The 13701-nt window shown below is 41.3% G+C and overlaps 1 protein-coding gene across 1 annotated transcript in view; it reads right to left on the bottom strand.

The window, feature by feature from the left end:
- DNAH9 (dynein, axonemal, heavy chain 9) overlaps positions 1–13701 on the bottom strand; it is a 623295-nt gene that overhangs the window by 342102 nt on the left and 267492 nt on the right. Inside the window, 2 exon segments of the mRNA XM_006898570.1 lie at positions 6808–7015; positions 8183–8356. Coding sequence (XP_006898632.1) covers positions 6808–7015; positions 8183–8356 — 382 coding nt within the window.

The raw sequence follows: 13701 nt of genomic DNA, 5'->3' as shown, positions 1-13701 counted from the left end.
AGGGTAGAGAGAATAGTGCAACAATGAATGAATGGAAACCCAAAATCTCTGTAAATGTTTATGAAAATTAATAAAATATAGGGGAAAAAAAGGTTCCAATCTCTCCACAGCATTGCCAGCAGCTATTGTTTGATGTTTTGTTGGACTTCTCTCTTGTTACTGGGATGAGATGATATCTCATAGTTGTTTTTATTTGCATCTCTCTGAGAGTTAGGGATTTTGAACATTTCTTCATGCGTTTCTTTGCCAGCAGAATATTTTCTTTGGTGAAATGTCTTTTCATATCCTGCACCCATTTTGTGACTTGGTTGTTTACTTTTTCCTTGTTGAGGTGCTGGAATATTCTATAAATTTTAGGTGTCAGTCCTTTATCGGATATGTCATTACCAAAAATTTTCCCCCAATCTGTGGCTTTCCTTTTACTCTGCTAGGGAAGGGGTTTTTTTATGTCCATAGGGATTTGATTCTTAGAAGGTTTCATTCATCTATTTTATTCTTTCCTGGTTGTAGGTTTTTCTAAGATGCTTGGAAGACTGTTCATATTGTGGATTAGGGCTTCTAGATTTCTTCCAAGCTTTTCTCTGATAAAGTGTAAGTCCTTGGTTTTACTCATAGGTCCTTGATCCACTCTGAGTTTGGTTTTTGTGTATGATGTGAAGTGGGTCTTACTTGAGATTTCTACAGATGGTTTGCCAGTTTTGCCAACATCATTTGCTTTCATTTACCCACTTAGCTGATTTTGTCTCCTTGTAAAAAATCAGTTGAGCATAGATAAATGAGCTGATTTCTGGGTTCTCAATTCTATTTCATTGATCCACATGTCTGCCACTGTACCAGTAAGTACTATGCTGTCTTGACCACCACAGATGTGTATTAGAATTTGAGATCTGGGAGTGAGATACCTTCTACCTTGTTTCTCTTTTTCAGGAGTGTTTTGTTTATTCAGGGTCGACTGCCATTTCATATGAAACTGGAAATTGCTTTCTCCATCTCATTGAAGAATGGAATTAATTGATATTTGTGTTGGGATTGCATTGAATTTGCAGATTGTCTGGCAGAATTTTCATTTTCACAATATTGAGTCTTCGTATCCAAGAGCATGTTATAGTCTTCCATTTCTCCAGGTCTCTTTTTGTTTCTTGTAGTAGTGTTCTGTAATTTTCTTTGAATGGGCCTTTTGTGTTTCTAGTTAGATTTACTCCCAAATATTTAATTTGTGGTTAGCTATATGTGATGGGTATTGTTTTAGCTCCATTTCTGTATTCTCTTTGTCACTGTAGAGAAATCCAATTGGTATTTGTATGTTGAGTTTGTATCCTGCCACTTTGCTGAATTGGTCAACTTTGTCCTGTAGTTTTCTTGCTGAGTTTTCTAAGTATATAGTATCATATGTGCACATACAGATCATTTTCCTCCTTTTTGCCAATTTAGATACCTCTTCTTTCATTCTCTTGTCTATTGCTATCACTGAGACTTCTAATACGGTATTGAATAGGAGAGGTGATAGTGAGCATCTTTGCCCAGTTTCTGTTCTCAAAGGGAATGCCTTTAATCTCTCTCCATTGGGAATGATTGTGGTTCTTGGTTGTGCATATATACTTTTCAATGTATTATGAAATTCCTCTTTAATCCTATTTTATTTAGTGTTTTATTCAGGAAAGGGTATTGGATTTTTGTTGAAGGCCTTTTCTGCATCAATTGATAGGATCATGTGGTCTTGTTCTTTGCCTTGTTAATGTGATGAATTACACTGTTTTTCTTATATGGAGCCATCCTTGCATACTTCTTATGAATCCCACTTGGTCATGGTGCATTATTTTTTTCATGTACTTACTGTTGGATTATATTGGCCAGAATTTTATTGATGATTTTTGAATCTATATTCATGAGAGACATTGGCCTATAGTTTTCTATTTTGGTGGTGTCTTTACCTGAGTTTCTGAGAATTCCATCTTATTCTATTTTCTGAAATACTTTATGTAGAATTAGTGATAGTTCTTTCAAGGTTTTATAAAATTCATAGTAAAACCATCTGGTCCAGGGCTTCTTTTTGTTGGATATTGTTTTGCTACCTCTTCAGTTTTTTGTTTTGTAATGGATCTGTTCAGGTGTTATACTTTGATCTTTGTCAGTTTAGGTAGGTAGGTAGTTTCTAAGTATTTGTCCATTTCCTCTAGGTTTTCATATTTACATGAGCATAGTTCTTAGTAATATTCCATTGTTAACCTGTTTATTTTAGTTGTTCTGTTGTGACATTGCCCCTTTCATATGTTATTCGGATTATTTGCGTCTTTTCTTTTGTTAGTTTTGCTAGTGGCTTGTGGATTTTATTTACCCTTTCAAAGAACCAAATCTTGGTCATGTTGATTGTTTCAGTTGTTTTTCTATTATATATTTCTGCCCTAATTTTTATAATTTCTTTTTTTAAGAGGGTGTTTCGTTTTCTTGCTGTTCCTTTTCAACTTGTAGATGTTGAGTTAAAGAAAGAATTATAATTTTTTTCTTCCATTTTGATGTGTTTCCTTATTGAGAAATTGACCTCTAATTAATTACTGCTTGGATTATTCCTCAGAGGTTTTGGTAAGTTGTGTTTTTATTGTCATTTGTTTAAAGAAACTGTTTTGTTTCTTCTATCACCCATTCATGTTTAAGCAGGGTGTGTTGTACACCTTCCAAGTATATGGATTTGTTTTCTCCTTTATTCTCTTGTAGTTAATTTCTAATCTTGTAGCATTGTGGTCTGAGACTATGCTTTGTATTATTTCTTTGTTTCTAAATTTATTGATGTGTGCTTTGGCTTTGTGACCTAAAATGCGATCTATTCTGGAGAACATTTCATGCACATTGGAGAAAGTATACTGTGCTCTTTGGGGGTGCCTCAGCACATGGGGTGTACATATTTATGAGATCGAGTTGGTTTATTGTGTGGTTTAATTCTTAAGCTTTTTTGTTGAGTTTCTTTCTGTTACTTCTATCTTATCTTGAGAGTGGTGTATTGAAGTTTCCTACTATAATTGTGGTGTTGTGTATTTATTTTTTCAGTTCTGTTAATGTTTGCTTTGTATATTTTGTAGCTCTATCATTTGGTGCATAGATATTTATTATTGTTATGCCCTCTTGTTCTTTTGACCCTTACAGTATTATATAGTGACCTTCCTTGTCCTTTGAGATGGCTTTTAACACTGAAATCTATTTTATCAGAGATTAATATAGTTACTCCTGCTTTTTCCTGGTTGCCATTTGCTTGTATATTTTTTCCACTCTTATTTTTAGTCTTTCTTTATTGTCACATTTCAAGTGTGTCTCTTGTAGATAGCTTCTTGATGGGTTTTATTTTTTATCCAATCTGCTACACTTTTCCTCTTCATTGGTGCATTTAAACCATTTACATTCAGTGTTATTATTGAGAAGCAAGGTTTTATTGCTATCACTTTTTTTTAAGTTCTTTTTGATATTGTTGCTGCTTAATTTGGTCCATGCTGCTTTCTGCAGCATCTCTGTAAGAAGGACGTGTCTCAGTGTTTCCTGCAATGCTGTTCTTGTTTCCTTTAGGTTTTGCTTTCCTGAGAATATCTTGATTTCTCCATCATCTTTGATGGACAGTTTTGCTGAGTACAGTACTCTTGACTGACAGTTGTGTTCTTTATATGTTTGATATATGTCATCCCACTGTCTTTTTGCTCACATAGTGTCTACTGAGAAATTGGCATTTAATCTTATTTTCTCTTCCTCATAGGTTACTCTTCGTTTCTCCCTAGCTGCTTTCAGAATTCTCTCCTTATCTTTGGTTCTGGAAAATTTGACTATGATATGCCTTACTATTTTTCTTTTGGGGTCTATTCTATATGGAGTTTGCTCAGCTTCTTGTATATATATTCTCTCATTCTTCATTATGCCTGGAACATTTTCTGCTAATAAATTCTTCCAATTGGCCTTTAGTTCTTTCTTCCTGTTCTGGGATTCCAGTTATACACATGTTATTCCTCTTGATGGTGTTCCACATTATTTTTAGACTTTCTTCTTTGTCTTCCTTTTTTGATTCTGCTTTTTGTTTGAGCAGACCAGTGCTAAGAATTCTATCTTCTATTTCACTTGTTCTGTGTTCCATCTCTTCAACTCTACTCATAAGTCCTTCCAACAATTCTACTCATAAGTCCTTCCAACACGTTGTCAGCCTCTGAAACATTGGTCTTCATATTCTGGATTGTGGTTTCTTGTTTTCCAGAGCTTTTATATATATTGTCTTTTTTATGTTTCTCTTGGCTTTTGCTTGCACAGTCCTGCAATTCTTCGGGTTTGTCTTCAACCTACTGAGAATATCCAATCATTGTTCTTTTGTATTCTGTGTCAGAAAGCTCAATCAGACTTTCTGGCTTCAGGAAATCCATGGATTCTGTTCTTTTATCAGTTTTTAGGGGTGACATCTTGTTTTGGTTTTGTGTAGGGTGTGAGGTTGTCTGCTTCTTTTGTGTCATTACTGTGGTAGAGTTTTTTGGTCCTGGTGCCTTAGCAAATCCTTGGTCTAATAACCTTGGCTCAGGAGCTCACTGCTCCAATGGAAGGAAGGTCAGCTTACCCTGCCTAAATTTCTCTTTGATTCTTTGACTCAAGGGTAGATTTGCTTCAGCTGGGGACAGAGATGGTCTGTGAATTTGTAGCCTTCTCACCTGGGCAACTGCCACAGGTAGTTGGCGTCCAAAGAGCCTGAAGCTCAAGTACTGGGTCTGGGAGGAGCCAGGTATACCAAGATGGTGTTCAGGAAGGGTTTTGGCTTCACATGTACTATTGGTGCTCCTGATTCAGGACAGCATGATGATGTTGATGTGGCAGTGTGGTGGGGATGATGTCAATGCAGCAATGTCAACATAGTGGTATTTGCATATTTTAGATTCAAGGATCTGAGATTGACTTCATGGACTTTGTGACATCTATGTTGGCTACTCTGGGACTTTGTCTTACTTCTCAATCCTCAATTGATTCTGGATAGGTAACATTTTAGGATAACTATTCTATGTTAGTGCTTTAAATCCACCTGGCAGCACCATGAAAGATAAGGTCTGGAGGAGAACTTCCATAAAGTTAAAGTCAAACAATCAAAAACAAAACCAAACCCCTGTAGGGAATTTCTGCTGTAACATGTAACAAACATATGGGGCTGCCATGAGCTGGAATTTATTCAATGGCACAAAACAATAACAAGTAGTAATAAAATCCCTGGATGGTGCAAAGGATTAACACCGTATCAGCAATTAACTGAAAGGTTAGAGGTTCAGGTCCACCTTGAGGTGCTTCAGAAGAAAGACTGAGTGATCTACTTCTTTAAAAAATCAGCCACTGAAAACACCACAGAGCCTAATTTTATTGTGGCTTAAATGGAGTCACCATGAGTTGGAACTAACTCCAGTGCAACTGGTAATAGCAGTAACACCTGGAGTAAATGGGCAGAGCTGGTAACCTTGAATCAAATAAGCACAGATTTAGATTTATCCCATCCTGGGAGATGGGAGAATCCTATTAGGTAGAACCACCAACAGTGTTAAAACTTATGTCAGCTAGACAAGTATAATATGCTTCTTCAAAGCAAGCTATTTCCAGCTTTGATTAATGAGTGTTTCTATATAAAAAGGAGACTCCACTAATAGTGAGGAGAAGAGAACTTCACTTCAGGAAGCTCTTAAGGCTGAAGCCACAATGGTGGCTCATCTCTGTTCATGTGCCCACAGTTATGACTGTGCCGCAGGGAGAGGGAGAGGACAGTACCATGTCTGCCTTGCCTTCCAGAGACAGTGGGAAATCACATACTTTTACCAGAGCATCGATTTCCTTCTCTATGAGATGAAAACCAAACCTAAACTAAAAGCCAGACCTGCTGCTATTGGGTAGTTTCCAATGGACGGCAACCCTGTGTATTATAGAGCAGACCTGCTTCATAAGATTTCTTTAGTTGTCATCTTTGTGGAAGCAGATCACCAGGCCTTTCGGACATGATGCTGCTGGATGGGCCCAAGCTACCAATGCTAGGTACAATCCACTGTCATTAAGTAGATTCTGACTCAGAGGGACCCCATAGGATAGTCTAGAAGTGGTCCATAGGCTTTTCAAGGCCGGGAATCTTTAAGAGTTGTTGTTGTGCACTGTCAAGTCAGGTCTGACTCATAGTTGACCTTCCAGTGGGTCTTAAGAGACAGCAAATCACATGGTGGAGATTGCCCATATTTCTCCCTCAGAGTAGCTGGTGGATTTGGTGGCTTGTTCCTTTGGGTTGGCAGCACAGCTCCTTACCACGAAGCCACTAAAGCTCCCTAATTATGAGAGTGAAACCACCTCAGCTTTATCCTTTGGAGTGACTGGTGGATTCTGAGCATCTCTTGGCTAGCAGACAAGAACCCACTATGCCACTAGGGCTTCCTCCAGGTTACTTGGATGAATCAAATCTCCACAGACACATCTCACAACAGACTCACATAAACATCTTCATCACACCATAGACATTCAACTTTATTTATCATCACTGAGCTGAACTGTGCTGAATGTACCACTCTTCTGGATTTTGCTTGTCAGGGAGGGTTATGAGGAGAAAGAATGGGAGAAGGAAGCAAGGGCGTGTGGAAGAAGTACAGATGCAAGCCTGCAGCATTGTGGTGAGTATAGGAAGAGAGGAGTGAAAGAGAGGACATGAACAATGCTGTTTCTGGGACATCAAAACCAGTAGCTATGTCTGATGCTCACTCTAGAACCATGTGAGGTGACAAGGCCACCTAGACTTCCTCCAGTCCCCCATCCCCAACCCCATGCACAGACCCTCACCTTGCAGCATTGCTGATGTGGTGTAGTAGTTAAAGGGCACGTTCTTCACCAGGTACTCCTCAGGGTCTAGGCTGGCCAGCTTGGCTCCCACCAGCACCGACTTGCCAGTGCCAGCCGTGCCCACCAGCATGACAGGCCGCCGCCGTGCCAGCAGCCGCTCCATGAAGTAGCACACTCGGATGGTCTCGCTCGTGTGCACCAGACATGCCTGAGATGGTAACACAGTGAGCATGCAAGGCTTGTGGGAGCAACACTAACCACACACCACACAGTAGTCTGACTTGATCTGGACTCATGATGACCTCAGGGATACACCCCAGTGCACAAGGCTTTCAGTGGCAGATTTTGTGAGGAGACCGCCAGAACTTTGAAGTGGCTCCTGGGTGGACTCAAAGCCCCACCTTTTCAGCTGAGGTAGCCTAGAGCGTTAATTGTACCACTCAGGGATTTCATGGCACTTAACAACAGCAACATAGAGAGAGCTATGTTGGCCTAGTGTACAGAAAGTGATGTTACCAAGCCAAAGGTGGGTGATTTTAATCTGTAGCCCTAATGCTTGGTTTTAATTGGTTTTGGTCAGACATTCTTCTAATTGGTATAGCCCTAGTCTGTCCATTTGCTGTACAGAGGTAACTCGTGGTTGCTTTGATGCTAAACACTGTGACACTGATGTGTCAAATGAGATAATGGTTACCCATGGTGGACAGTGTTTGGTGGAGCTCCTTGATTAAAACAAGCTTGGAAGCAGGAGTGACATCCACTTCCAAAATAGCTTGCCTCTAGAAACTCTATGAATGTGGAGAAACAAAGAAAGTTATACAAGTGTTCAGGTCTTTTTTTCATAGGGTCTCTATGAGTTGTCTATGACTTGACGGCACTTAACAACAACAACAACATCCTAGAAACCCATTTTTGTGGTTCCCAGCAGTTGGGTGGACAACATCCCACTCTTCTCTTCCAGCTGTCCCCTGTGGCCACTCCAATATCTTTTGGAATTTTCCTGTACCCCTCTCCCTATCAGATGTCTGCTTAGACTAGTACTTAAGTTTCCTAGAAATGGTTGGTCTTGTGACTGCCTTACAACTCTGATTTGCTCTGGAAATGTGTGCATTTGGGAGACTCCATGCTCCTAACCACCAGTTACAACTGGTGGGGACTTCACATATGTCAGAGTTGAAATGTGCTGCAAAGGCCTGTCAGTGGCTGATTTTCCTAAAGGAATCCTCCATTTCTTCTTCCTAGCTACCTTGAAGTGGATTCACACCTGCAACCTTTCAGTTAGCAGCTGCGTGTTTGACTGTCTACACCACCTAACATGACAAGACATGTATATTCTGATGTGGGGCTACCCCTGGGCCTACTCTGCACCACTCACCTGCAATGGCGTCTCGGGGTCAAATTCAAACTGGGGTATTAGCTTGGACCAAGGCTCAAATTTCTTGGTCTCTGGGTCTATGTAGTAGTCAAAGATGGTTCCTTGAGAAGGGAACTTGACAGTCTTGAACTCGGTCAGCCACCACTTGCTGAACTCTGTCCGGTAGTCCACAAGCTGCAGGAGTAAAAAGGTCAGGTAGACTGGGCTCTGCAAACCTGCAGCAGCACAGATAAAGTGACCAGACAGGGAAGCCAATGTGCACAATGCCATAAGGACCCATGGCCCTAGCAGGATGATGCTCTGGAAGGTCATCTGCTAATGCTGAGGTCATCCATGGAGAAGGCACAAAGGTCACTAAGCAGATTTCAAGAGACTCTCAGATGTCAGATTGCAACCTGGGCAGGTGCTGCCGTAGGGGATGGACAGCGTCCTTACCGGTTCCTGTAGCTGGGGTGCCCAGCACTGTCATTCCCGAGAATAGAAATGATAGCCAGCTGTGGGCTTTACAGGGTTGAGAGGGGGGTATAAGGACATGGAGGAGAAGAGCAGTTCCTGACCACCAGATGGACAGATATGGTCCAAGAACTCCTGGAGAGATGAACTAGATGTATTCTTCAGAAGTCCCTGAATGCATGTCAGATGGATAGAGACCAGAGGGGACATCAGAGTGCACATGTGAGGTGCAGCCTGGCTAAGAGCTCCAGAAGGAGAACTGGGCACTTAACTACATGCCTCATATTTCTGTGCTTCAGGCCCCTCATCTGCAAAATGAGAATTCTAGAAATGAAGCTTTTGAAATGTCATTCAAGGGCTAAAGTTCTAAAATCTAGAAGCAGCAGAGCTATTATAGTCTTTCTGGCAGAAGGAAGAGGCAAAGGCATGTAATGTACAGGCATGTAATGTATATGCATGGAAATGAGATATGAGGCCCCATAGGACAGGGCTGTGCACCCAGAGGAGTCACTCTCTTATTGATTCACACAAGCACATAACACACACTTTTATATACATACTGTCCTTCACAAACACACTCACATACACATACATACTCAAACCCACATATCAAAACATACCCATTGCTAATGACAGCCCTCTGTGGGAGCAAAGTTAGCCTTTGCACACACAGGTCCACCTTGTTTCTACATGAGAAGCTCCTGGACATCAGGACATAGATGGCCATCAAGGAGTGGGAGTAGCTCCCAAGTCCAGGAGCAGAACACCTGGCAATGAATCCAGCTCTAGAACCATTTAGCTGTCTATTAAAGAAGATTCTACTTTGTTTGGAAATGAGAAAGAGAGTTAAGCCTAAACCTTGGTTAACAGGAAACAGATTAAGAGAACAGAATTGCTTCTCAATATTGTTCTTTCCAAGGAGAAATCTTAGGGTGGTGAGGGAGAATTTCCATTTTAAACTCATTGATTAAACACATGAAGGCTTGTAACTGTCTATGAAAACAAGAATTTAGGTTTACACAGAAAACGTGAGATGAAAGTCCCCTCTAGAAAGAATAAGGATGTGTGGATCTTCGCACCTTCTCATTCTTAGTCACATCTTCCATAACATGATCCGTTTCTCACTGGCTGGGCTACACCCACACTGCACCTCTCCCGACCCCTGTAACAGGTGATCACCTGCGTCTTCTATCGTAATTAGGGAACTCTGGGGGCGTAATCCCTAGGGGTCTGTGCTGCAAACCCAAAGGTGATGCCTCTCTGGTCATTCAAATCCACTGGTGAATTCAAGGGAGAGATATGAACAGTCTCCTTCCATGCTATTGAAAGCCTCTGAAAACCCATTGGAGGGTCAACTATGTGTCCGTTTGTGCAGTGGGTTGACTGAGTTCTACTGTAACTGGAAAATGGCAGGGTCCACCTCTGCTCAATCAACTTAGTGTCCTCCCCCAGTTCATCTCTGGGCATTTCCTCAGCAGTGGACACCAACGAACAGGCCCCTTTTGCAGCCCCACCTCTCCTTCAGATTCTGAGAATTTTGGAGTTTGTTTCTGCCCTTTAACTTGGATGACATTAATATTTTACTGGTTTGCTATGGCAGAGTTTGGAGTGAAATTTCATGCCCTTTGACCTTCACAGCACTCTAAGGGATGCTAGTTAGTTAAGATTGTTGTTGTTATGTGCTGTCAAATCACCTGCAATTCATAGCAACGCTATGTATAATAGCTCTGAAGCCTGCCCTGTCCTGAGCCAGTCTGACTTCGATACACCTACCCACAATGTCCTATTTTATGAATCCTTCTCATCTGGGGTCTTCCTCTCCTGCGCTGTTCCTCCACCTTTCCGAAAATGATTTCCTTTTCCAAGCATCAGTCCCTCCTAGCCACATGCCCAAAGTAAGTGAAAAAAAGCTTCAAAATTCTAGTCTCCAAGGAGAAACTTAGTTTCATCCTCTCCAAGACAGACCTGTTTGTTTCCTTGGCAGGTCATGGAGTGTTCAGGACTCTTCTCCAGCACCATAACTTGGAAGCATCAATTCTTCTTCTATCCTCCTTAGTCATTATCCAGCTCTCTGATGTATAACAAGTAATTTTGAAGACCATGGACTGGAGCAGGCACACCTTAGTCTCTAGACTGACATTGTTTCTTCTCAGTACTCTGGAAAAGGTCCGTGATGGCAGATTTTCCCAGTGTAATTCGTCTTTTGATTTCCTGACTGCTCGTGCCAAAAGTGTTGATTATGGAGCTGAGCAAGCTGAAACTGTTAACAACTTCAATCTCTTTTACATCTGTTATGGTGCTGCTACTTGGCTCAGTGGTGAAAGTCTTTGTCTTCTTGATGTTGAGCTTCAATCCATATTGAAGACCCCAGTCCTTGACTTTCTATAGCAAGTGCTTCAAGTCCTCCTCAGTTTCAGCAAGCAAGGTTGTATCATCTGCTTAAGGTAGGTAGTTGATGAGTCTTCCTCCAATACTGATGCCACATTCTTCCTCATGAAGCCCAGCCTCCTGCATAACTTGTTCTGCATATAGGTTGAAAAGGTATGGAGACAGGACCCATTCCTGACACACTCTCCTCCTGATTTTGAACCATGCAGTGTTTCCCTGCTCTGTTCTGAGGGTTGCTTCCTGGTCCAAGTACAGGTTTTGCATAAGCACAATCAAGTATTCTGGGATGCCCATTCCTATTTTATAGATAAAAAGACAAGTTATATACTATATCTAGGTTTCAATCTCCAGCCGCATTGATCATTCTACTATGTTTCTGATAGATAACTCCTCTCAGTTTGCCTAATTATCAAATCAGGATACATTTTTGAAGGCCTTCTACTCAGCTGTAAGGGATATCTGGTTGCTTAGTGGTAAGCAGTTGTGCTGTTGCCCAATGGTTGCTGTTGTTGTTGTGTATCATTGACTCAGAACCAACTCATAGCTATCAGGTTTATCAGCTCTATCTTTTTCCCATGGAGCAGCTGGTGCATTCAAACTGTGTACCTTTGTGTTGGCATGGCAATTCCTTACTGAAAAGGTAGACAGTTCAAATCCATCAGCTGCTCCAAGGGAGGAAGATGAGTGATCTCATTTACAGCCTCTAAAAAACCCACTGGAGGGTCAGATATGGGTTGGTTCCAACTCAACAGCACACAACAACAACTCAGCTACAAGGAGCCCTGGTGGCCTACTCAGTAACTTGCTGAGGTCCTAACTGAAAAGTTGGCAGTTTGAATCCACCACCTACTCCACCAAGCATGATGTCACTCTCTAAGGAATAACCTGTCCTAAGCCACATACCCAAAGCCTTATCAACTTTGCCTACAAGGAGCATTCTGCCTGCACCTTCTCCAAGACATATTTATTTGTTGTTTTGGCACTCCCTCGGATACTCAGTACTCTTCTTCATCACCACATTTCACAGGATCAGTTTTTCTGTCATCCTTATTCATTGTCCAGCTCTCCTATGCATAGCAAGTGACCAAAAAGATCATGGTCTGAATCAGGCACACCTTAGTCCTCAAAATAATATTGTTGCTCCTCAGTAATTTGAAGAGGTCCTTGATTGCAGGCTTTCCTAATTCAATACATCTCTTGATTTCCTGACTGCTGGTACAAAGGGCATTAACTGTGGATCAAAGTAAGATGAAGTTGCTGACAGTTTCAATCTTTTCTCCATCTATCACGATGTTGCCTATTGGTCCAGTGATTAGAATTTTTGTTTTCTTTACATTGATGTGAAAGCCATATTGAAGGCTGCAGTCTTTGATCTTTTGCAGCAAGGATTTTAAGTCTTCACCACTTTCAGCAATCAAGGTTATGTCATGTGCACACTGAATGTTATTGATGAGTCCTCCTCCAATCCTGATGCCACATTATTTTTCACAGAGTCTAGGTTCTTCAATAATTTGCTTAGCATACAAATGGAGTGAGGATACAACCCTTGCACACTCCCTTCTTAATTTTAAACCATGCAGTGTTCCCTTGCTCTGTGGATGATTGGTGAAAGAGAGGAATACCTTCAACCTGATTGATTGACACAGTGACAGTAGCAATGGTCTTGAGTGTTGTCAGAAATTGTGAGGATGGCACAGGCTAGTACAGGGTTCAGATCTATTGTTCATAAGGTCACAATGGGTCATACTTGACTCTATAACAACCCACTCAACAGGAGAAAAGCAGGCAGTCTTCCTTCCTTAAGAATTACAGACTCTGGAAGTTGGTAGAGAGGATCATTAAGAATCAGAATTGACTCATTGGCCATAGCTTTGCTATTGAGGATCCAGTTATTGGAGTCCTCATAACCTGGACATTGAAAACAAGTAATGTGCTCAAGTGCCATTCAAAAGTTAGAGATTACCAGGAGTGTCATATAAAACGACCTGCTGATCTACTTCTGAAAAATCAACCACTGAAAAGTCTAAAGAGCATTCTGTTCTGACACACATGGGCTTGCCATGAACCAGCATTGACTGAGCGACAGCAGGTAGCACTTAGCAATGGGCTCCATCTTGAATTTCTGCTTTGCTTTAATGACAGCCTTTTAAGTGAAAGCTCCATTTGGGTTCCTGATGTCAGTGTTTTGACCAAATTCCTGCTTTTCAATTTACAGTCCTATTTTTGGTGTTGAGCTTTAATGTAAATTGTGTAGGGGTCTTGGGAAACCCCTGTTGCTAAAAGCTTTCTCCCTTGTCCTCTTTCCCAGTAACAACACTGCTGCCCACAGCTCCGAGAGCTCCACAGCCCAGGACACCTGGGGGAAAAGCTTTCTCCTGGGCTTTTAATAAGAGTTGAGTGGATTTAAGCTTTTCTCTACCAAGACTGAAAAATTGACCAAGTATCTTCCACCCTGATACCCCATGGCTGCTCAGCACCAACATGAGAGAGAAACCCAGCAGTTTCTGTCTGACATTTCAGCAGCTAAAAGGTCAGAAATTGCATTTGATGGAAAGCAATAAATTATACTTTGGGCTCTCTGTGTATTTCAGCAAGGTCTCCTCCTGTCTGCTGGAATTACTGCCTCCTTGTCTTAGAGAAGAAATGTAAATCTGCCAAAAAAGCAATCCCTGAGGAAG

This window comes from Elephantulus edwardii, unplaced genomic scaffold, assembly GCF_000299155.1.
Source record: "Elephantulus edwardii isolate Elephantulus edwardi_28Jun2011 unplaced genomic scaffold, EleEdw1.0 scaffold00233, whole genome shotgun sequence".
NCBI classification, from domain to species: domain Eukaryota; kingdom Metazoa; phylum Chordata; class Mammalia; order Macroscelidea; family Macroscelididae; genus Elephantulus; species Elephantulus edwardii.
Note: the sequence above shows the minus strand (reverse complement) of the source record. Positions and strands in the feature narration are given on the sequence as shown.